Source organism: Ammospiza caudacuta, chromosome 1 (assembly GCF_027887145.1).
Source record: "Ammospiza caudacuta isolate bAmmCau1 chromosome 1, bAmmCau1.pri, whole genome shotgun sequence".
NCBI classification, from domain to species: domain Eukaryota; kingdom Metazoa; phylum Chordata; class Aves; order Passeriformes; family Passerellidae; genus Ammospiza; species Ammospiza caudacuta.
Window position 1 is genome coordinate 52963466 of NC_080593.1, and position 23336 is coordinate 52986801.

Below are 23336 nucleotides of genomic sequence, written 5' to 3' on the forward strand. Positions count from 1 at the left end.
ACACAAATACTATTATAGACAAACCCAGAGAATTGCTACGAACCATGATCAATAGAACAAGTTAGTATGTGTATTATTTTCCCAATGTCTTCTTCAATTACTTCATTTTTAGGGTGTAATTGCATCTCTCTGGAATTATGATGTCTGGGAGGAAACAGACTTGCTCTAGATGCAAAGTCATTTCATCTCTCTACTTTCCCCACTTCTTCAGCCATTTGTCAATGCCTGTCCCACTTGCTACAGTGGCAAGGGATGTAATGATGCTTTGTTCCTACACATTTAATGCAAAGAGGGAGTAGAGAACAGTAGAGAGAGATCGTTTTAATTCCTCACTAACAGAAGAGCTACAGCATTATAGCACAACTTATTACACACCGAGAGAATCTGTACCAGGATCATCCTTAAAATGCTCCTGCCAATGGAAAACCTTAAGTTGATATTTTATTTTGATATTATCAAAAATCAATAGGGTATAATTAATTATTTCCACAGAAATACAGAAATGGAGGGAGAGTAAAGAGCAAAAGTGGCATGATAAAGAAAATCACAGCAACATATTGACATGTTAACTCTTCTTGGGTTAAGCAGTGTATCATCAATTTTGGCTCAGTCATTAATAAGTCATTAGGATTCTCCTTTCATTTACATGGATTTTACACAGCTGCCTCCAGCAGATTCACTCTCACAGAGACACAAATCAGAATCAAAGCTACCTAGAATCAGCTGAGACTTTCATACTCTCACACTATCTCAATTACCTAAATGTATATCTGATTTTACATTACTGCTGGCATCTTCAAGCACAATCTGTAAACACTGTAGTAAACACCACTGAAAGAGTTTCAGACAGTAACCTACTTTTCAGTGCCTATTTGCTTCCAGGCTCAGCAATGGTGTTACAGACACAGATGATTAATTTAATTAATGTGAACAGATCTTGAGGGGACCTTAATGCATGACATATAAGGTAAAGAACAAAGGCCCATGCTAATGCTGACCTGGCAGAATACATCTATATCAATTTATAAGAGAATAGAACCACTTCCAGACTTTGGAATAGTTTTCATAGAAAGCCAGCTACTGGTGATGATTCGTTTCCATGTTTTATTTTTACCAAATTTGTTTGCATCCCTGAATACAGATGGATCCCAGTGACTCAATAGCACTATCAAGGAAATTGCTGAAATGAACAGACCAAGTCCATTAGCATCAATCAGACAAGTTATGGGCAAGTCAAATTCTTTTAAAACCGTCAGTATAATAATTGGTAGACAGTATAATAAAGTCAGTATAATAAAGATAGATAGATTAATACACTGGTGACGGGAAGAATTGGGCTCTTGATTTGGAGTTGAATAAGCAATAGAATTAAAAATAAAATTTATCTCTGATATCCTTCATGTACAGGGTTGATACAAGCAGAAGTAAATCTTAAAAGGCTGTGAATTATATTTGAGGGATGAAGATAAATTTATTCTTTCAGCTGAATATTTCATTAGTGGGTTTTGTTTCAAATACTCCAATGAAACCATTACAGTCTTACTGCACACACCACTTTCTGTCTGTATTACTCTGTTCTTCATTCAAAAACCTACTCTACATATCATTATTTTCCCATATAAAATTACTTTGCATGAACAGCTGGATAAGCTCATCAAGAATTCCAATTTCTTAAGCTTTCTACAGTAATCCTCAGTGACAAGACAAAATACTGCAGACTCAGTATTGCCAAGGGCAGAGCTCCACTGCTGCTGTGGGTGGGGACATGCCTTTTCCTACTATGAGAGACTGCTGGAGCACAGCAGAGACTGCAGGGGGACAAATCCAATGCACTTCTTTATTATTATGGCATGGCACAATTGTTGGGGTTTTTTTTTCCTACCATAAAAGGCATTCACATAAATGCACACATTGATTTTCTAAAGTCTGACTCATTCTTTTCTACTGAACTCCTTCCAAGTCAGATAGGGCCTTCAGAAAATTAGCTTTCTGGGCTTCTCCCTCAGATTCATCTCAGAATTGACTACAAATTTATTAGCACAGCAAAGACTGAAAATATTTGGAGACTCTCATCATCAGTAGTATACCAAGCTAGCAAGACTGATAGTCTTCTAGATGCAGAAGTTGCAAGTAAAATACAGTTCTAGAAGAATAACATCCTAAAAAAAATCTAGATGATTTTTCACACCACAACCCATTCCTGAAGAAGCTAAAGTTGTCTTGGGCTTTGACACTTCAATCATCAACAGATCTTAAAATCTCTAGCTGTAAAGCTACAGCTTGTCTGTATAGTCAGACAATGCTTTACTCTTTACCTGGACGTGTGTGCAGAAATGTTATACAGGAAAGCTACCACTCACAAGGCTTCACTCAGTCCTGATGATACCTTTGGTGAAACTCATACGAAATTCAGGATCTGGATTTGACTTCACCTGCATATTGTTTTCATGCTTAGGTGTGAAGGCCTCCAAGGTCCTACAGCATATTCTTTTGTATTTGGCAGTAGAAGGGAGAAAAGCTTATCCAGGCTAAACAATAAGGAATTCAGTCAGTGTGATGTTTCTGTTGCTTTTGTTTTGGTCTTCTGTTGAAATTATAGAAGGCTTCTGTAAGGCCATGGTAGGGCTGACAGCATTCTAGTGTTCTGAATATTAGATCAAAATCAGATCAAGCACAACCCACTTTAGTGTAAATTTATACTGCTGATTCAAATATATAAAATATCTTCTTCAGTGGTTTTACTCTGCTCTGGAAAGACTCAGCTTTGGTCAAGCATCCCTTGCTTGTATGACTCTAGGTTTGTGCTACACCAGGTAGCACCCATTTTATCAGCCAACAAAAAGCCTCTAGAGAGGAACAGAGCTTACATAAACCCCTTACTGCCTGATCTGGCTATTTTGGCAAACATTTTTCAGTCCAAGAACTGTTGGGTGGTCTATTACATAGCACTTCAGCATTCAGGATAACAGAATCATTGCCCAAGTTGTAACTCTGCATCAAGAAAAGCAGTCACAAACCAGCACTCAGAGTCAGTTGCATCTTGGCATTCCTGCAGGCAGCATCCAAACTCAGTGCTTCTGTCACTGATGATGGCCTGCGCTACCAAAGCCACCTCCCACTGGTGTTCAAGCCCCCGAGTGCTTCCTTCCTCTGATTTTGCATTGGTAATCTCAAGAGACAGCTTACGTGAGAAATTATTCAAGTGCAATATTTTTGAAAGGTTGTGAGTTATCTGAGGTGCAGAGAGCATGAAAATCCTGTACATCTGTGTATCAGATCTGACATACTAACTGCTAGTTGTTAAGCGCTCTTGCTCTCTGCTTATTCACATCAATTAATTCACTAGTGAAATGTGGCTGTCTTCAGAGTGATTCCAAACACTCCTTTGTCTCAACTATATTTTAATAGTGTTTGTTAAAGCTGAGGCAAAGAATCAAGGAGTGGAACCACAGGAAGTTGAGATTGTTTTAACCTAGTAGTGGGCTCCCATTTTAGGGCAATCTACTCCTCCCGAGTTAGATTACTGGAGTTGAAATTCAATGTGTTATTTAACAGATGACATTCCTACTACTTTAAGTGTGCTGAGCAGTTGCATCAGCCAATTTTTATCATCATCTCATTGGCCATTCCTCAGAGCTCTCCTTCCACTCACTAGTAAATAAAACAAGAATTGAGGAAACATTCTGCTCAAGCTGCCATAGTTAAGAAAGAAATACCATAAATACATCTAAGTCAAGTCCAGAAACCTTAAGTACTTTATCTGTGAAACCATAGAATTTCCTATCAAGTTGGAGGTATGTGAACTACTTTTTAAACCACTTTGCTTTGTTCCTGTGATCTATTACTTGTCTGAGCTGTGCATCACTTCACTGATTTCTGAAAAATTAAATCTTTTTAAATGAGCTGCTTCCAAACAACATGACAGCACATATATTGTTTCAATATGAAGCAATATGGAAATATTGTTATTATTTTTCATGTGTCATTAGTGTCATTATTTTTCTACTATCTATATTAGAAGATAAGCATCCATCCTTCTCAATTCCATTACATATACACAAGAGTTGGGAAATGGGCACTTCCTTCTGAGATTTTCTTTGCATTTTATCTCCAATCAGCATGATAGGACTATTCACCCTTTGTGCTTTTGCAACTGCATGGGCTGGCAGGGCAATACCTGCTTAATCTGGGACTGTAGAGTCAAGCTGTCCAGTGCCATGTGGTTTCCAGGCACTCAATTATTTAACTTTACAGATGTTTCTGAAGAACATGTGGAAACATACAGAAACATGTTCAAAATGATGTCTCTTTATCAGGATAAGTCACCACCTTGGGCTTTAACTTGTCTCAGCGTGAGGGCTCTTTCACCTCTACAGTGAGCCCTGCTGCAAGTGTCAAATTGTCACTTGCTACTCCTTATCTGTAAGAAATTTCCATTTCCTTGTCTCCTTGTACAAAGTACTGCAAATCAGAGCAATGGAAGAATAGCTTTAAGTCAGGAAAACTTGTGCTGAACAGCATTTGAACAGCCTATGAAATGAAGATGATCATCAATATTACGTGAGACAGAGGAAAATTTGCCTGAGGTACCAGGGTGCTCCCAGCATGTTTGTATAATGCAGGTGGTTACTATACAAACAGAGCAGCCTAGTAAGTATATGAGGAAGAATACCAGAACAAATTAATATAAGTAAATCAGTCATCTTTTAGTCTGTGGGACTTTTAGTGCTAAAGCCCTTGAAAACTGAATTGACTCTTTCTGAATTTGCTCAAGGGTAATCAAGAACATATAGAAAGATCCTTGTCTGCAGATATTTCAATAATTTTATTTCTCCATTTCAGATTTTTTTCAAGTTTAGCATCCAATACAAATCAGATAGGTCATTCAACTGAAAAAAAAAGAACATTTGCCTTCTATTCACATGGAGTGACAGAGAATCTAAGGAAAGAATGACCCTTCTGAAATAGTACATTGCTAAAATTTGTTTTTGAGAAAACAACTTGTGACTGATACTCTTAATGAAATGGCTAAGAGTCCTCAGTATTTTATCACTTCATATATTCACTTCCATGAGTGAAAAGGGTGGACAGAAGAATGGCTACCACCATGATTCAGCAACAGTTTTCAGTCTTCCTTCTCCCCTTGTCCCATGAAGGTTGCAGAAAATCAGTTCTGTGGTCTTCTGTTGAGCAGAAACCAATGCAGCTTTTCAGTAACAAAACAAGGAGTTCAGAGAGGCTGATTGCACAGACTGCAGCACAAATGCATGCAGTTAAACATCCCAATATCAGCTGAGGAGAAGGCAGAAGGAGAACATGCTAACCATGGCTTGGCTCTTTTACACTCCCTTGCCCCTCACAGGCTAAAAACAGAAAGGGGAAGCAGCATGCTTGCACGCAATCAAGAAAACCTGGGGGCTGAACAGCAAAGCTGGAAGCCAGCTGTGCTCTTTTGCTTTCCCTTGTCCATAATTAGGCCATTTCATTGTTTCTCCTTTTCTTGCTGCCAAACTCCACTTGGAAAAGAAATGTCAGCCCACAAACTCAGCCATTTGGCACAGCTTGAGGAGTAGACACCCGTGACATTTTATCAGAGCCTTTGTACTGAGTATCACACACAGAGAGTAAGTCTCCCCTTCATACCTGCTCCCCTCTAGTTCTGGGTCTTATGCACTTCACTGAAAGATTTCTGCCAACTGCCTGATCCTCCACGCCAGCTCTAGCTTGACCATTTCCACAGCTGGACCTGGGACCTCTCAACCAGATGCATCTGATGCTTGGCTCCACAGGGAAGTTATCACTTGGTGAACGCTTCATAATGATGTCCTCAATTAAGTCCTGCTAGAAGGCATTTTTCTCTGACTAGCTTCAAGGTTGTTTTTCCAGTCATATAACCTCCCCCACCCACCAAATAACCTGATGTGGTATCTAATTTCTTCAGGTAGGAGAATTCAATTCTATTTCTGCTGTCTTTTTGCCCACTCACAGCTCCATCTCTACAGAGTTTGACCTAATTATCCCTCAGCTACTTCACAATTTGCATTTTAATTTGAATAAATCTGTGCAGTGTATTTATTTACTTTTACTCTTTCCTGCAGTGGAGATATTGTTGTGACAGAGCACACCAGTAAATCACACCCAGTATGTCAGGCTCCTTTAATTCCAAAGAGATTCCTTATTCTTTGCTGCTTATTGCCATTTTGCATGTAATTTAAAAATAGCAGGCAGCAATTGAACTCTCAGATCTCATTAATATGTACAAGTCCTTCCAACAAAAAGAAGCAGACTACAGACTATTTATTCAAGGTGATGGCCAAATGTGCCAAAGTTGCCTTTGATTTGTGTTGCCACTGATGCTTTTCAGTCATATTGCTTCTCTTTATTTGCATGATATACTTGTTGTGTTTCATATAATATCTCTGTGTATGAACACTATAAAATCTAGTAGCAGCCTTTCATGCTATGCAAGTTTATTTTTCAATTCTGTTTCATGCCTGCCTTCATTAATTAACAACTTTATAAACGGCACCAATGAAGTACAACCTACACTGAAAGTATACCGAAAGTTTTAATGTACCACCCATCTTTGTAGCTAATTACTGAGACAAGTACTCATAGAATACATCAAACACAGTTAGCTCAACAACTATTTAGCCAAGAACTTAATTAAAAAAAAAAAAAAGATAGTACTAGAGTGATGTCCATGCTTTAAGAAAAGTCTCAGCTTAACTCTCCAGCTGCTTACCTCTCCTTGCCAGATAGGGTTAACAGTGTTACAGATGATCTTAGATCTTTTCTCCTGTCCATGGTGAGGAAGGGCTGGGAAGATGCTATGTTTTCCAGGCTGGATGGAAATCTTCAGATAAGGATCTGGATTGAAGAACATCCCTTTCTTCAGACCAAAAGCCTGGAAATCTGAAAGGTAAAGAACCAAATTATTCTTCACATTCCAGGCATCTCTTTGGCATGCTAGGAACAGTATATAGGGAACTGGTAAGAACTCAAACAATATGGCAGGAATGTGAAAAAACTTACTATGTTTGTTGTAAGGCAATGCAATGCCAAAGATCATATAATGATCTTGTAATTTAGAATTTAAAAATCATTACATAATGAAACTGCAAATTTACAGCCTGATTGTGCAGACTGATTCAGCTTCTAAATCAATATTTATGCAACTTCAAGTGATATACTTATTTTTCTAATAAGCTGAGCACTTGCTCAACCTGACAGTAGTGGAAGGACTATGAAAAAGAGATCCTGTCATTTAATGTCAAAGTCATGGCATTTGGTACCCAATGGATGCCATTTTTCCGAGGTATCAATTTTACCATTGTACAGATCTTACCTTTTACACCACTTTTTTCTATATAAGAAGTCATTTTACACTTTTTCCCACTTTAAACCCTGCATGGGTTAACTTCACCTTAGGAAAACTCTTGTCTACAATGTCCAAATTTTAAGCAGGGTTTTACAACTGCAGAAATCCTAGGGAGCATAATATATGTTGTACACACAGAAAATGCCCAGGCACTTATTTGAAAATTTCCCCACAACATTCTGAAGAAAGACACAATGCCCATTATGATCTGTCACTGAGAAGCTGATGAAATGCAAACTAATCTGCTGGTATATCATTAATTTTAGCTCAAGAGACACTGACTGACCCCCTCGGTCTTCTCTTTTTCCAGATGCATTTCTAAGCTTTCTTTGGCACATAGAAGCACTTATTCCTATTAGTGAGTTCAGCAGCTAATTTATTTTCCACCATTCTTTGCATGGAGATTCTCCTCTATTTAAAGCTTTATTTCACATTGGGGTATAAGCACTGTACTGCATTCTGTCTATTTCCTCTTGCTGTATTGGAGAGATAAAAAGTATAAGACATAATGGTTTCTAAAACTGCAGAGATGCATACCTAAACATTCAATTTAAACACATTTTTTTTTCTTCTGGCAGTTTTTGAAAACATTAATTTTCACAGTCTTCTAATTCTCTTCTGATTAAAAACCCAATTATTCTGGCAGGTTGTGGGAGACCATGAAAAACCCTCAAGGCAGATATTTTGCATGACTCTGAAAATCATACACACTGCACACCATCATCAGTATTTTTTCCAGAAAATAGCTATATCAAACCCAGTTGTGTGCTGCTTCCTTAACATGTGGTAATAGCCAACACAATAAAAAGTGCAAATTAAAAAGAATTGCTTTTCTTTCCATTGGTTTTAATAATTTATTCCACCACACAATTCATGCTGCACATATTCAAAAGCTGTTGGACAGATGGTCCTGAAACAGACTGTATTTTAAGAATCTCATTCTTGAGACATTCTCTAACAAAAAAAACCCAACCAACAAACAAACAAACAAAAAACAATAGAGGACATCACTACTAAGAGCTTATTTGAAAGTACATTGCTGAAACTACGTACTGCCACAGTCCTAGCAATCCTATCGCACAAAGAAAATTATCTGCTTCAAAAAGATAACACTGATTTTTCCCCCCCTTTTTTCTTCTGAGTGCAAAATCTCTGTGTAAGCATCCTGTATCTCATCTAACAGCCTTGCTGAAATTCTATACGGCAAACTCTTTTGCTTTGGAAGTTGTACTGTTAGAAATGCATTCAAGAAATAGAAACCAAGATTGCAAAATGAGTATGAATGACAAGGACCAGCAGTTCATTAGCTGAGGCTGCTAACATATGAAAGGAGAGAAAGACCTCTGGGATCTTATTTTCTTTCTCTCTGATATTTCCTCAAAAGAGTCTGAAACTGAAATATTTATTGCTGTATATGTTTCTGGGTTCTTTGTTTTTTTTTCCTTCAAAGAGAGACCATGCTATCTTTGGGTACCACAGAGTAACAAAATACTGACATTTTTCTACTGATAGAAAATACCTAGCACTCAATTATGTATACTTATAGATCATGTATCATAAAGAAAATACATTGAGGATGACCTACAGCCTCTTTCCAGTTATGGGAATTAGAGCACAGCCATGAAGATGAAGGTACTCCCAGCTTCAGTTAATAGTCTCATTTTTGTATTCAGATGAGGAGAAAAAAAGTAATTTAGCAAAGCACATGGCACAAAATTTTATTTGTGTAATTTTCTTACTGAAATTACACAGTAATGCAGATTTTTTTTTAAAAAAGTCAGTTAGAAATTTCAATTTTATTGTCCAGAGTATGAATAGGGCTAGAAGAATCAGCTTTCCCAAGGACAACTATCCCAATTATATATCTCACCACAAATTCTCATCACTGTGAGAAACAGGGCATCAAAACTCAAAAAGCTCTTAATAAAGCTACATGGATATTTGCAGACAAGCATTATTTAATTTCATTTGAAGCAAAACCTATCTGTAAGTCCTGTACTATCTGCTGTAACTTGCTGCTGTAACTCTTACCACTCCAGCATAACTCCCCAACAGAAGAATCACAGCCATTCTGCCTTCCCAAATACAAATTTTTTTTCTACCATCTTCAGAAAAAGATTCAGAAGATACCAAACTTTGAAGTGAAGGTCTGAAGCTAAATGAATTTAAATCTTTGGTTGAATGAATGAATTCCAGAAGGCTGGGATGTACCTTGCTGTACACTGTACACTAATTTTAGAGTGTGTTTCTTGGAGCCATATGAGGAAATGCTACAAAGATAACTCATCTATGGTTTGCAAAGGTGTATTTTCATCCACTCATCCACTCTCTTAAAAAAATATACCGTATTTTTAATACTATACCATATGCCAGTTTCTCATTTAGTCATAAATCACATTTTAGTGTGAAAGAGGTTATATACATCTAACAGCTTAATAATGTCAGGCCATCTCTCAAGACAGATGACAGAAAGAAGAAATCCAGGTAAAGACAAAGTAATTACAGCCTTTCACTGCCACAGACTTGCACAACTTTTAAGTACATGCATCCTATTTCACCCAGGCTGTCTTCACTGGAGAAAAATGGCTTGTACTAACTGCTGCCTGCTGCTGTCCCCAAGTGACTTATGAATTCGTTCCAACTCCAGAGCTTTCCTTCCATATATGCTGATCTCCAGGTGCCTGGATGAGACCTAAGGAAGCTTTACACTGGGTCACTTGCATGCATGTCCCCTGTGTCCCAAAGGTGTGCCATCAACTTCCCTGTCTGCTTTATAAAGGATCATTCAGCAAATCTATTTGCCATGCAGCACGACAAACTTTGGGGCACTGGTGGCTGGATAGTGATGGAGGCTATTTCTGTGGTGAACCAGTGCATTTATTGGAGCCAGGTGGGGATGTAAATTCCAACAACTCAGCTAGAACACATCTGTGTTTTACCATGTTTGATTTTGCCTCAATAAAAGTCATTGAGCTTCCAAAAGCTCACGGAAGAGTCACATTTTGTCATGCTCAGCAAGGAGAGTCTCTGACAGAAATGATGAGCAAAACTACCATAAAGATAGTACTTCAATTCCCCACAGACATAGCAAGGTATTCAACCAGACCCATGCTCCATATAGGAGCGTGACAGAAAAGGATGGAGAATCAGACAGAGAACCAGACTCTGGAGCAGTCTGTTATCTAAATTAATTACATTTAGTCTGGTCATCAATATGTCAGGAATAAGTTAAGGGAGCTCAAAGCTGTTCTCCCCAAGGGACAAGAAGACTTTACCAATGGAATTTTCCTAGAAATAACACACAAGACTACTCCGTGCAGTTTATAGATGTGTCTTAAAAAGACTCAGTCCCTCTGGCCTCTTGATGGTGCATATTCTGCTGAAAATTCTACTGAAGATTCCAGAGTCTACAGCCCAACAGAAGGGTCAAAGACTAGTAAGTAGCAGAGCTACTAGTTTTGAGAAACAGATACTGATATTTTTAAAAAGATGGTGAATTCCTTTCAACAAATGCCAAATATTGAATGTTGTGCTCCCAAGCACCATCCAAGTGATGACAATTGATGTCTTGCAGGTATCTATACTGGCACCTATGCAGAGGTTATTAACCCTAAGAAATTCTATGCTCAACCCACCAAATTCACATTTTTCATATTTGGCATACCAGCGTCATGATCTCAGGACCACAAAAGGAGACATATTCCTTATGAGCCATCTAACCCCTTGAGGGAATGAAGACATCTTGAGTTATGTCAAACTTGCCCAGAATAGACCTAAAACCAGAACTAATGAAGTTCACAGCACACTGGAAAGACCCTAGTCATACTGGAATGGCCATGGTCAATTTAGATTATGATCTAGCCTGAAGAATAACAAAATAGTATTTATTCTATGATCTGTTCATTAATGGCAGAAAGTAAAAAATACTGTCATCTTACTGAGATCCTGATAGTTCATGTATCAAAGCAAAATAAACCATCTTCATAATCCATCACAACTAAAGAGTTGCTAATTTGGATGTTGATGGATAACTCCACCATTTCCCTTCAGATTTCCTTTGTGAATTCCCAAAGAGCTATCAGCTCTGATTCTGACACTGAAGAAACATACTTGAACAGGACTGGTATCTGGACAGACTGCCAATGAGAGAAGGTAATTGCCAGGGTGCTAATATGTCAGTGTTTCTTTTGTAGACCTTGGACAGAACAGGAAGAACCTGCCTCAGAGTGCAGCAGTTCATCTACTGAGCTGAGCTGCCTAAGATATAGGCATGGCTTCAAAGAAAGGAACAACAAAACTCTGCTTGCTCAAGATTCAATGGGAGGCAGATAGGTACTGCCTCTCAGCCTTGTGCTCTTAAAGTAATACTTTTAGTTACTGTCAGTGGAACAATATTTCAATAGTAAGAGCGCAGCAATATTGCATTTACTAAAATGCCAATTTGACTCATGAAGCAGTGTATGATACTAAACTTCATTTGGCAATCAACTCTTTGGAAGAAGGTGAGCATGGATTTGCAGAAGTATTGCATCTGATATTAATTAGATTTCAAGAAGCAAATTAGGAAACTATTCTAGAAATCAAACAGTAATGTGCAATGACAGGAAGTATTAAAATCCAACACAGCAAACTAATGCAGGGGAATTGATAAAGATACTACTTGAAGTACAGGAGATGACTGACTTGATCAGCTACTGAATGAGATTCTGCAACTGATGATAAGCAAAAAGTTAAATAAAGTGCTTCTTTTTGCTCTCAGAAATTAGACATAAAGACAGACAGACTTCACTTTTATTTTAAAATAAAATGCAGGAAAAAAAGAAAGGGCTAGTGTAGTTGCACAAGAAGGTATTTTAAGGTCTGAGATTTAAAAAAACAGACTAAGTGGATCAGATAAACCAAAATGTTTCTGTCACAGGGCTCCCAGGCAAAACATTAAAGACAGTAAAAAAGAGAAGAAATTTTTTTCCTAGCTATAAATGCTTCAAAGAAAAACAAAAGGGTTTCTCATTTGTTTAAATGAAGGTCAGTAGACATATTAGGAAGAAAATAGGTGCATTAATAAAAGACAAGCAATATGGAATTAATTATTCCAAAATGTCTGAGAGGCTACCTTTTTAATCATCTTCATCAAAAATGAAAACACAGAAAAAGTCTGAACCATTAATATGAACACCTTATCACAGCAAGGGGGTGTTTTTATCACTGCAAGTGATTAACCACTGGAGCAAAGCACCATCTTGGTGTGCTCAGATCCTGACTACACAGCTGTCTGTGAGATACCTCTGAGCCAAACTCACACAAAGCTCACCACCACGGGGAAAGGTGTCCTGTGTTAACTAGGAGAATGGAGTAGTTGAGGCCTTCTGAGGCCTTTCAATCTGCTAGTCTAGGCATACCTCGTAGGCACAATGTGTACTGGACATGGTAAAAAGCCACCTCACATCTTGTGTCACATTGACACAAGATCTGACAAGTAAGAAAAAGGTGTGGGATTAGTACTTATAAAGTCAGCCACTAGGATTTAAAAATTGTTGGAAAATAAAGGGCATTAAATATCTGCATTCTGAACAAGCATTTCATGCTAACAGCTACTGTCATAATGACCCTTAGCAGACTTTATACTATTTTCAGTTGTGATTTATGCTCTATCTTCTATAAACTGACAACTGTTATTACTTGAATATCTGGTCTGAAAACCACACAAAAACAACTAACAAGATTCTCAGAGATGTGTGATGGAGATAAATGCCTGAATGTTTGTGAAATATTCAGATCTTCTGGTAATTCGCTCCCCAAGGACACTTATAAATAAAGTGTGCAAAAACATGAGATATGTGAAATATTAAAGCCTGGAAAATTTTATTTGATGCAGCATAGAGGCATATTATGCAAACCACATGATAACACTTTCTAAATATACCAGCCAACCAGACTGGTTTTAGGGGCTTTCAGCAAATGCATTATACTGCTGTTAAACCATGAACCTGCAAGTGAAGTAGCTGGTACATCTCAGTAAGCTTAGCAGATTTTTTTCCTTCTGTACTTCATGCAAGAGAGCTCTGATGCTTTTCAGCCACCTTATTGGAAGCGTGACATTTACTGGGAACAGTGGAAAAGGCACATTTGAAAAGTAAATGCAAAGTGGACTGCAGAGTTTTCCTTAAAGGCTTTTTTCAGTCTAGCTAAATTAGCCTTAAAATATTTCTCTTGGTATTTTAAATAATGAAAGATATAATAATACTGTCATCGTAAAAATTATTAAGAAGCTTAATCATGGGAAATTATCTTCTTTGAGACCAATGCTGCCAGTAAACCTATTAATCTAAACCAGCCTTTCACAGGAATTACTTCCAGTCTCAAGGAAGCAAACATGAAGTAAACAACTCTCCTAGTGACATAGTGCAAACTCTCTGCTATTTCCATTCTCAAGAAGCTCGTCATATTCTTGTGCCTTGAAGGATCATTTTACACCTTTTTCATTGTTTGACATTTTTATTCAATCTAGAAATCTTTTCTGAAAAATACCCTCCAGTAAAACAGTTGGATTTTGTCCAACCAAATACTCAATAAACTACAGGAAGAATAAAGCACTTTGTCAACAGCTTTTTAGAAAAAAAACCTGTTTCCACACAGTTCATTTTAACACAGGGTCTCACTGGACTCTCTCAGCGGTAGAAAAAGCAATACAAGGCAGCTGAAATGCACTCATGTTGCTCAGCATTTCTTCTGATTTGGCCTACTTTGAGGTTTTTCTCTCCCACTCTAATAACTTTTTCTTCTAAAAAATTATATGGCAGAAGGCATAGCTCTTCTTGCATTCTTTAGATTACGGACTGCTTAGGGCATGATTCCTCTGTGTTGGTGCAATGGGCTCCAGTCACATTAATGACACTCCAGCCACTTTTTTTTAACTGCAACTAAATCAATCATAATTTGGAAACCTAACTTTTAAGTAATGACTGTATTAACTAATGACTGAAGATGACAGTATACCAAAATACAGATATTGAAAAGGAAAATCCTGTATGAGCAAAAAGGACTCATGACAATAGAGGGGTTACTGCTGAGATAGGGGTGCAAATGGAAAGGAATCCAAATTCCTTCTGATGCCTCTGGGAGGTCTGCCTTCATCTGCATTTTATTAGCAAGCATAATAGATATAGGAATAGCAATCATTTTGCTTTGCGAGATACAACATTTTGTTGCTGTAGTGTTGACTAAGAAGGTAATAAATAAATCCTTGTGATGTGTTAATCTGTTAATTTCAGAAAGACTGAAATAGAACTATTTTGATAACTTAGATTTTTGATAAAATAATTGCCAAACTATTTTATCAAAGCTTTTCATATAGCTGGCTATGATGATGTTAGTAATACGGATGCTATATATATGCAGATTAATTGCTTGTGAATCACATGAGTTAGATATCCCACATGCATTTTGAGGTATGGTCTTTATATACTTTCAATCAAAGTGTAAATTAGATACTCTAGTTCATAAAAGGGCCCACTGACCCCACATTTTACTGCTCTTGAAACCACAAATTACTATTGACACTTCTTGGCTTACTAGGCCAAAGAATCTGAGAGAATGAAAAAATGTAACTAGTTCTGGGCCACATTTTCTGCTTAAGATTATTTATGGACATTAAAAAATGTTAATGCTTCTTTATTTCTGTTGAGCTAAACCTGTCGTTTTATCAACTGATGGGTAGATGTCCAGTGTGCAACCTGGCAAATGTAAGTCATGTGTTAAAAAAGCCCTGTCCAATGTCAGTCTGATCTGCCATGTATCATACACAACCTCTCAAGAACCACACTGGCTGCCTAAGCTGGAAAAGCACTGACATGCATCCTTAATAGAGGGAAGCTTGAAATAAATCATATGGCCAAAACCAATCATATAATGAGATGCTTGTCCAAGAGTAGGACTTCACACTTAAAGGCCCACACCTGTAAAACTTTTGAACTAGGGTAACACTTTGAACTACCTGCTCAAAGAATTTCCAAGTCAAGTCAAGCATCTTTCTCTTGGTCTTCCAGGAGCTAAAAAAAATATGGAAACCAACCAGCAAGCATAAGACTCCAAAATAAGAGTCATGTTCATAACCACTCTTTTGACAAATTGGTTTCTGTCTACAGACGTGATTTACATGTTGTTCTTACCAAAGCTAGATCAAATGGCTCATAGCTGTTACATGGAAACATATTAAGCCTTTAAAACCTGCAGTGACATGCCAAGTAATGAGGCTAAGCGCTCCTCATGAAATGCAGATAAATGAGAGCAGTCTTCTGGCTCAAGAAGTCTGAGAGTCGCTTTTGAGCAATACAGAGAATCTTCTGCACCACAGCACATGGATATGCCTCAGGTCCAGACCATGACTGTGGAACGTGCTTTCCAAGGAACAGAGTACTACCACAAATCCATTTTGCTCTGTAAATAAAGCACATGCCTTTGATCTTGCTTTCTGTGACCTACATATTTAATTGTAAACAGAAAAACCTAATATGGAACCAGAACTCTACTTGAACAAGTACTTACAAGAACAAGCACGTAACTCTCATTGAAGGAAAAGAGTGTGGCAATAATCATAGATTTTTATTCTTTGTCTCAGCATTACTTCTAGTACAGACAAAGAATCCATGCATAAATATATACATACATATACCTACACACTTGTGTACATAAAAGGTTCTAGTAACTTCAGTCCCAAACTCTTTGGGCTTAAAACTTACTTATCAGCAGTGACTTACCTGACAGTGAAAAACTTATCAGTCTCCGACTTCCTTGTCCCTGGACTGAGTCTTCATTGGTGATGCTTTTAAAAATCTGCTGGGAGATAAAGAATTATGAGAAAGAGTAGTCTCCAACAACTACTGAACAGAGAATTGCTTAGTAACTGGTTTTTTTACAGATTCATAGTTAGTTTTACAATTAAGAACAAATTATATGACTAGAGATCAAAATCATGTTTTTATCTAGGTAATAATTTAACCATTCATGGACTAAGTCATCCCTGCCTGGAAGCTTTCTCTTAAAAAACCATAATGATGCAAAAATACTATGTAATTTGAATATAGCAGTTCTTCACCCAAAAATGAACTACTTATTAGTCAGGAGATAAAAGTATCACATAAGGATGGGGATGTGGCTAGCACCTCTTGAAACAACTTCCATCTTTATAATACTTTATTACTTGTGTGGAAAATCTTGCTCCAGAGGGTTTAATGCATACCTTTGAGAAAGACTTCTGAGAGATTACTAATACCCTGCACAAAAAACCTACTGTGAATTATGCTAACAATATGCATTGAGGGTGAACTGGAAAAAAAACCCCAAAAATCTATACATTACACTTTGTACTCCACAGTTCAGTTTTTAATGTCAGCCTTTGGTTCAGCAAGTTTATTGGTGAGCTGCTGCTGTGCAAATTAGGCCCCAAGCTGCCTTCTGGCTTTGATCAGAGCTGGGAAGCAAGAACACCCATGGGAGAAGCCCACCAGCAGCAGTTTCTGTGTGGAGCCCCTGAGCAGGGCAGAGGAGATGCCATCGGGTGTCAGACTCCGAGCTCAGCAGGGAGGGGGTGCTATGAGTACAGCTTCCCACCAACTTTGGAGTCAAACCAAGTGCTGCTCTGCCCCCGGGAAGCAGCAGCTCCATGTCACTCTTGCCACTCCGCTTTCAGCCAAAAAAGAAAAACAGCATTTATGCAGTGAAGTTCCAATTTCTGATGGGAAACAGCAACTGAAGTCCCACTCAGCTGTGACTCACTGCTCAGTATATTAAATATTGTGTAGTCAAGCTTAACTTAGAAGACAACCTGCTCTCTGCCCCCAGATAGTGCAAAACCTGGGCAAGTGAGTACTTAGCCCAGCTAGCAGGGATTAAACAATCTCACATGGATGAGATCTAGATCAAAAATATATGGATGAATTTAGACCTTATAAAATAATGGGTTCTGCTGGACTTCATTTTGAGTCATAAGCATTTTGTTTCTCCCAGATTGTCTAAATGGGATAAAAGGTACTGAGCCGGGCAGGACTATGAATAATAGAAACATCCCTATTGGATCACAGCTAATTAGTTGCAATTGCACTATTGGCCTTCTCAGCAAAGTCGGTTTCAACATGCTTATTGAAGCCACCACTGATTTCTGGACAGACACACATTTAAATCAGAATGTATGTGACTATGGAATTTTATGACAAGAACTCAACAACGTTTACCAGCCAAAGTTGTGACCCCATCAAGAAACAATGACATTTCCTTGTCAGCATGTATTTTTCATGCTATGTCACTGCCTGATAATAATTACACATTATGCTTTAATGCTTACTTTTAGGGTCTTTTCATGACTTTGTCCAGGATAGCAACAGAGCCAACCAACCTAGATATGTGCACGTTTGAAAAAGGTGCTTTTTTCTAGTCCTTTAACATTTTTCTGGGGTTTTATTTAGACCTGCCATGTATGTCATACATCATGCCAGTATGAATAGTTCAGCAGACTACACTTTGAACAAACTGGGGTGGATCTGATGGGGTCCTGCCAACCTGTTCAAAACTTTAAAATATTTGGTATTAAATGGCCCTTCAGGAGCCATATCTACATTAGTGAAACTATATTGAGACAGTCATAATAGACTGTTGTCACAAATCCTGATAAAAAGCAAAGCATCCTCAGCATGGTCAAACTTGCACTAACAAACCTTGCCATTTATATTAGGGGAGTAATTACACATCCAGTCCCATAAGTGAAACAACAAAATAAATTTATTTGCTCCTGAAGGGTCCATCTGTTCCGTGAAGCAGGTGCACCCCACAGTGTCCTGTCAAGTGCTCACCATTCAGCCATACAATCAGGGTACTAAAAGCCAGCCCTGCTGTGCCAACGAGTTCCATCCTCAGTAGCTGACCCCTGCATAACTCTCTAAGATGCAGCACTACATCAGCATGCCAGGCATTTTGAGAATGCCTAGCAATTAACCTTAGCAAAATGAAACACTTGCTGGAAGCTTTTCCAATTTTCTTCCTGGCCAGGCAGATGAGAAAGGGAATGCAGGGCAAAAAGGCTGAAGGAGAGAAGCTTTTGTCCTTTGGTTTGAGGCCTGTGATGCACAAGACTTCACACAACTGAGCTTCCTGTGTAGCTGTCATCACAAATCTGTGCTCCTCATCCTCCAGTGGTCTGAAGGCACTGGTCTGCACTCCTCACACATACACAGCACTTTCTCACCCATGATAGGGTACTCGGGCATGCCAGGGCACATGTCAGAGCAGGCTCAGGAGCAGGCAAACATCCTCTCTCAAAGAATAGGAAGGGTAATAAGAAGGCTAAGAAAGTCATTATACTTTAATATTGGCATTTCAAGAAGTCAGAAGGAACAGCAAGGAAGTAAGGGAGACAAATATCCCAACATTAAGTCTGATTTTCTTAAAATAAGAAGAGCTATTTGCTGCAGTTTGGATTCACTGTTTTCCAATGCAGTATCAGACTGTTCCCAGCAATGAGGACAAAGCTGCACTTGATGCAGAGCAGGGCCAAAGAGGGTGAGTGGTCACTACAGCTCATCAGCAGCCATATCAAATGGGTTTCATCTTTAGGCCTGAGATAGGGATGTGCACACTGTTCCTGCTTGCTATTTATCATGAAGGGAATCCAGACTGATTTTAGTGGCTGCAATATAACTACATTGGGGGTTTTATCACTGTAAGTAAACCTTGAGTTTAGTCATCAGGAGGTAAAAACCCCTCTATCTTCTCAACTGCCACTTAAAACACAGTTAGTTGACAGACAGACAACATTCATCTCATCACTTGACATCCTATGGGCTTGAAGTCCTTCACATGAAAAGGAACAAATGTCATTTTCCCTCAATAACTTCTGGGCTTTGTTATGCCCTTGAAGTGAGAGCTCAGTCAGAATTAGCTTGATATTTTTATTTTATAATGCCATTTCTGCACATTTCACAACCCAGCCTAATTATTTTACAGGTCCTGCTGATACAAAACAGAATTAACATGCTTTTAGTACACACTTCTGCTATATCTAGACATGAAATGGGACACGAGCTGCAACTTCAAGCCTAGTTGAATTTCTCTCCAAAAACCAAAGGCTTCCTGAACTGGGTTCAAACCTCCTTTTGATTTCTTTGAATGTAGCTGGAGTCAGCATCATTGCCACTGATGTCAGCACATACATTCAAACACTAAGAGAAGCATCAGTACTTCCTTTAAAATATTCTGCAGTAAACACACACTGTAAAATCTTCTGGTCTGTGATAGAGTTTCTCAGTCTCTGAAGCAAAGTGAAAGATGACTGCCAGCACCTGTGATGGCCAGCTGTGAAACATGGGAAGGTACTTGAGGCCAGACTGAAGCCTGTTGGGACTTGCTCACCTCAGGAAACAGTCCAGCTCTGGTAGTGCTTTTCATTTTCTCGGTACAGAGAAAAAACAAGACCAAAGGAAAAGACTGAAAGCTAAAAATAACAGTCTTGTCCTGGAATCACTTTTCCTTGTGAGTAGTTCCTGCAAATGCTAGAAGCAAGTTATGTGACCCTGAATGAGAAAGTAGGCAGGTTCACACTAGCAAAGGGTGCCCTTGAGACTCCTTTTCTCTTTAGCCATGGTATGTGTTATGAAAAAAGTAATCATCTTGAGAAAGCCCGAAGTATTAGAGTCCATCAGTTCTTGCCGAGGCAAAATTCCAAGCGCATCATTAAAAATTTGTCTAAGCAAAAAGCCAGAAACAGAGACTCTCACAAGTAATAAAAAATACCTCCTAAAATACCTTTCCCTTCACTAGTCTACCTAAATACGTGGAAGAATAACAAGGACAATACTCTTGCTCCTGAAAATAAAGCGGCTTACAGGGCACCCTTAAGGTGCCCCTATTCAGCCTCCCTGTTGCTCTAGGTTATGATGAGGCAAATACTTTTCAACACAGGTACAGTGTGAACACATGTCTGGAAGAAACTAATTGTTGTAACTGTGTTTACCTGGTGATGTACTAGAAAACCTGCTTTTGGACACCACAGTGACCAGTTATAGTGCAGCATGCTGGTAAAACTTCCTTTGCAGCATTAAATTCCTTTTAGCATGTTTGTCTATTGTGCAGCAAACCTTAACTGTTCCTGAAGTCCTGCTGATACAAAACAGGATAAATATGATTGTATTACGTGCGCCTACCACAGCTAGACACGCACAGCTGACAAATACAAGCACTTACTCCTTTTCCCACACACAGCACAGGAAAACACTCTTATGTCTTAGTGCTCTGTAGCACTCCTCCTCTCCAGAAGGAAAGGATTTCTGTCTTCCATCAGAAGGAAGAAGACATTTTTGGCCACTGCGCTTGCCTGAAGAGATTCAACAAAGCTAAGTGAATTTTCTTTTCCCAAAAGTAGAAGAAACACCTAGATTAATTAATCTCACTGTTCACTGACAGCCAAAGCACTTCTGTATCAGTGGCTGCTGCTGCAAAAGAATGCTGGCATTTAACTGATATAAATTACCTCCCACAGGTCAGTATTTCTTTCATTTAAACAGAGGAAATCACAGAGATATTAAAATCAGTGCTGCACTACCTGTTTGCTTTCATTGACTTTATATCATGGTGAACATTGTGGACATGACCTAATGCTCCATATAATCAAGTTCCCATTTTACAAGATGCTAATTGAAACCAAGAATATTTTACAATGATAGCCCAGATTGTAACTACAGTAATATCTAACACAGATTAAACAGTCAGGTACTGTGAACTGGCAAGGCTCCAGCTGAGGTAATACTATGTATCCACAAGAGCTTTTCTTTTAAAAAGTAGATCTAAGGACATATCAAAGCATTCAGAAAAGCTCACACTTCCAAGCAGTACTATTCAGACCTATAATCAAGTCTACAATGAAAGAAGGCTGGAAACCACAAATGTAAAGCAGCAAAATACTTTTTGTTTGTACACACTGGCTCTGAGGATGAAAAGCAGTAGATTAGAGCATTACAAAAAGGGAAGGCTACAACCTGTGCTTGGTTCAAATCAGAAGTGAAAAATAGACTCAATTTAGTCCCAAATTGTGCATCAGCAAACAGAAAAGGTGTTGCTAGATGTGTCAGAGCTAAAGATGTGGTATTGCAGTGCAAAAGACAGTCCAGTCACTGCCTGCACTGTGCTTACTTCAAGCTCCAGTTCTCTGTTCTCTGCTTTTCAAGACCACTGAACTTGCCAGCAGATTTAAAGCAAAATAAGTAAGGTTAACAGCCTTGCTGATTTCAGTTTAAACCAGCTAGGAGCTATTGTTCTAATAGACCAGAGTGTACATTGCACAGGAGTCCAGAACAGTCCTCAAAATTTTTTCTCCCCTAACCTATTTCTGTCAGCTTTTACTGTTGCACTCTTGACTTCACTTAATGCTTAACATTTGGTCAACTCTTCAAAACAAGTGGAAAAAGGCTTACATTTTCTACAGCTCAGCAGTGAAGCATCTTATCACAGTAAGAGAAAATCAGACATCATCCTGAGTTCACACTTCATATTCTACCATCTTCTTTAGAGAGGGAATTCCTCAGTAGATCTGCAAATGAGTGAATATTCCTGTTTCCTCATAGGTGCAGAATTTTAAAATTAACTGTTTTGTAAAAAAATTCACTAAGCAAACACAGACTAAGTGCCTCCTTTCACACCATCACTTGGCTTCTTCAGTGCAGAAGCTGCTCTGGGACGCAGGGGGCGAATTCTGAAAGGAACAAATACAGATCTGAGCTCCCTGACTGCCACTGGCAGAATTATGTCTGTCTAAAATCCCAGGCACCACTTTGAAAATCTACCCCTAATTAGCGGCAGTGCTTCAGCTGCAACCCCCACTCTGCTAACAGAATTATCCAGCTCTTGAATGCAATATATTCCACTTATCCTGTTAGCTTGTTAAGCCATTGTGCTGGCACAGTGGTATTTTTCTATCAGGTGCTTCCAAACAGCTGCCAGCTTCTCCGGCAGCAGCCTCACTCCTGCTGGGCTCTCTGCTGCCGGCTCCCGTCCCTGAAGGATGTGACCACACACATACACAGAGCCTTCCCCATGTGCCATGGTCAACAGCATTCTAGCCTTGTAATAGACCACTGTTAAAAACGAGAGCAAGCTCCTGGTACTAAAGTGATTTCAGCATTTATTATAAGAAAAAGAAAGGCCCAAAGCATGGGTGCTGGCGGGCTGAGCATGAGCGTTCCCATCGAGGATGCTGCAGCGCCAGTGTTGGGTCTTCTTCAGCAGCGATGTCCCCGATGTTCCAGGTGGAGCAGCACACAGTCAGTGGGTCAGATGCAACCTTTTTATCCTGTTTTTTGTTCCTCTGGATTGGTTTCTTTTTGGATCCTTCATTTGCATGAAGGTTTAAGGCCCTTGATTGGCCCATGACAGTTCTGTCCAGGCTGGCTCGTTTTGCACGGAGGGTGGCGCACTTAGGTGCATTATGGTACGTTGAGTACCTTATTTCTTATAACTATCCTTTTAACCCTTTTACAATATAACAACCAAACTAACAGCACATGCTTAACAATTATCAACTATTTTACAACAGTTGCTAATCTATTTCTAACACCACCTTCTCAATGCCATTCCCTAATTCAGTAGAGAATCTGTTTTTTGTGGGCATATGACAATTACCCTCTCTCTGCAGAACACATCTTTTGCCCCACCCTCTAGCAGTATTTATTGATTACTTCATTTATTCCAAGGATACAGAAGTTTTTCATTCTAAAAACTCTCGTCCTAGAAACCCTTTAAATAGGTAGCAAGTAGTGAATAAAAATTTTTCTCCCCCATGGAAAGCGTTATGAATTTTTTCACCAGATACTAGATTACAAACTGTGGCAGCCAAACTAAAATACTGAAAAAACCCCTGCTGCTTAGTGAAGTGCCTCAGTGGCATCCTCTAGAAGGCAACTAGCAACAGGCTTAT

The 23336-nt window shown here is 38.8% G+C and overlaps 1 protein-coding gene across 1 annotated transcript in view; it reads right to left on the reverse strand.

Annotated features, from left to right (window-relative positions):
• The window catches only part of HECW1 (HECT, C2 and WW domain containing E3 ubiquitin protein ligase 1), a 252394-nt gene that overhangs the window by 80087 nt on the left and 148971 nt on the right, over positions 1 to 23336 (reverse strand). Inside the window, exons 5-6 of the mRNA XM_058825358.1 lie at positions 16138 to 16213; positions 6746 to 6915 (exon numbers count right to left, since the gene is read on the reverse strand). Of these exons, the coding sequence (XP_058681341.1) occupies positions 6746 to 6915; positions 16138 to 16213 (246 nt within the window). The remainder of the gene's footprint in view (positions 1 to 6745; positions 6916 to 16137; positions 16214 to 23336) is intronic.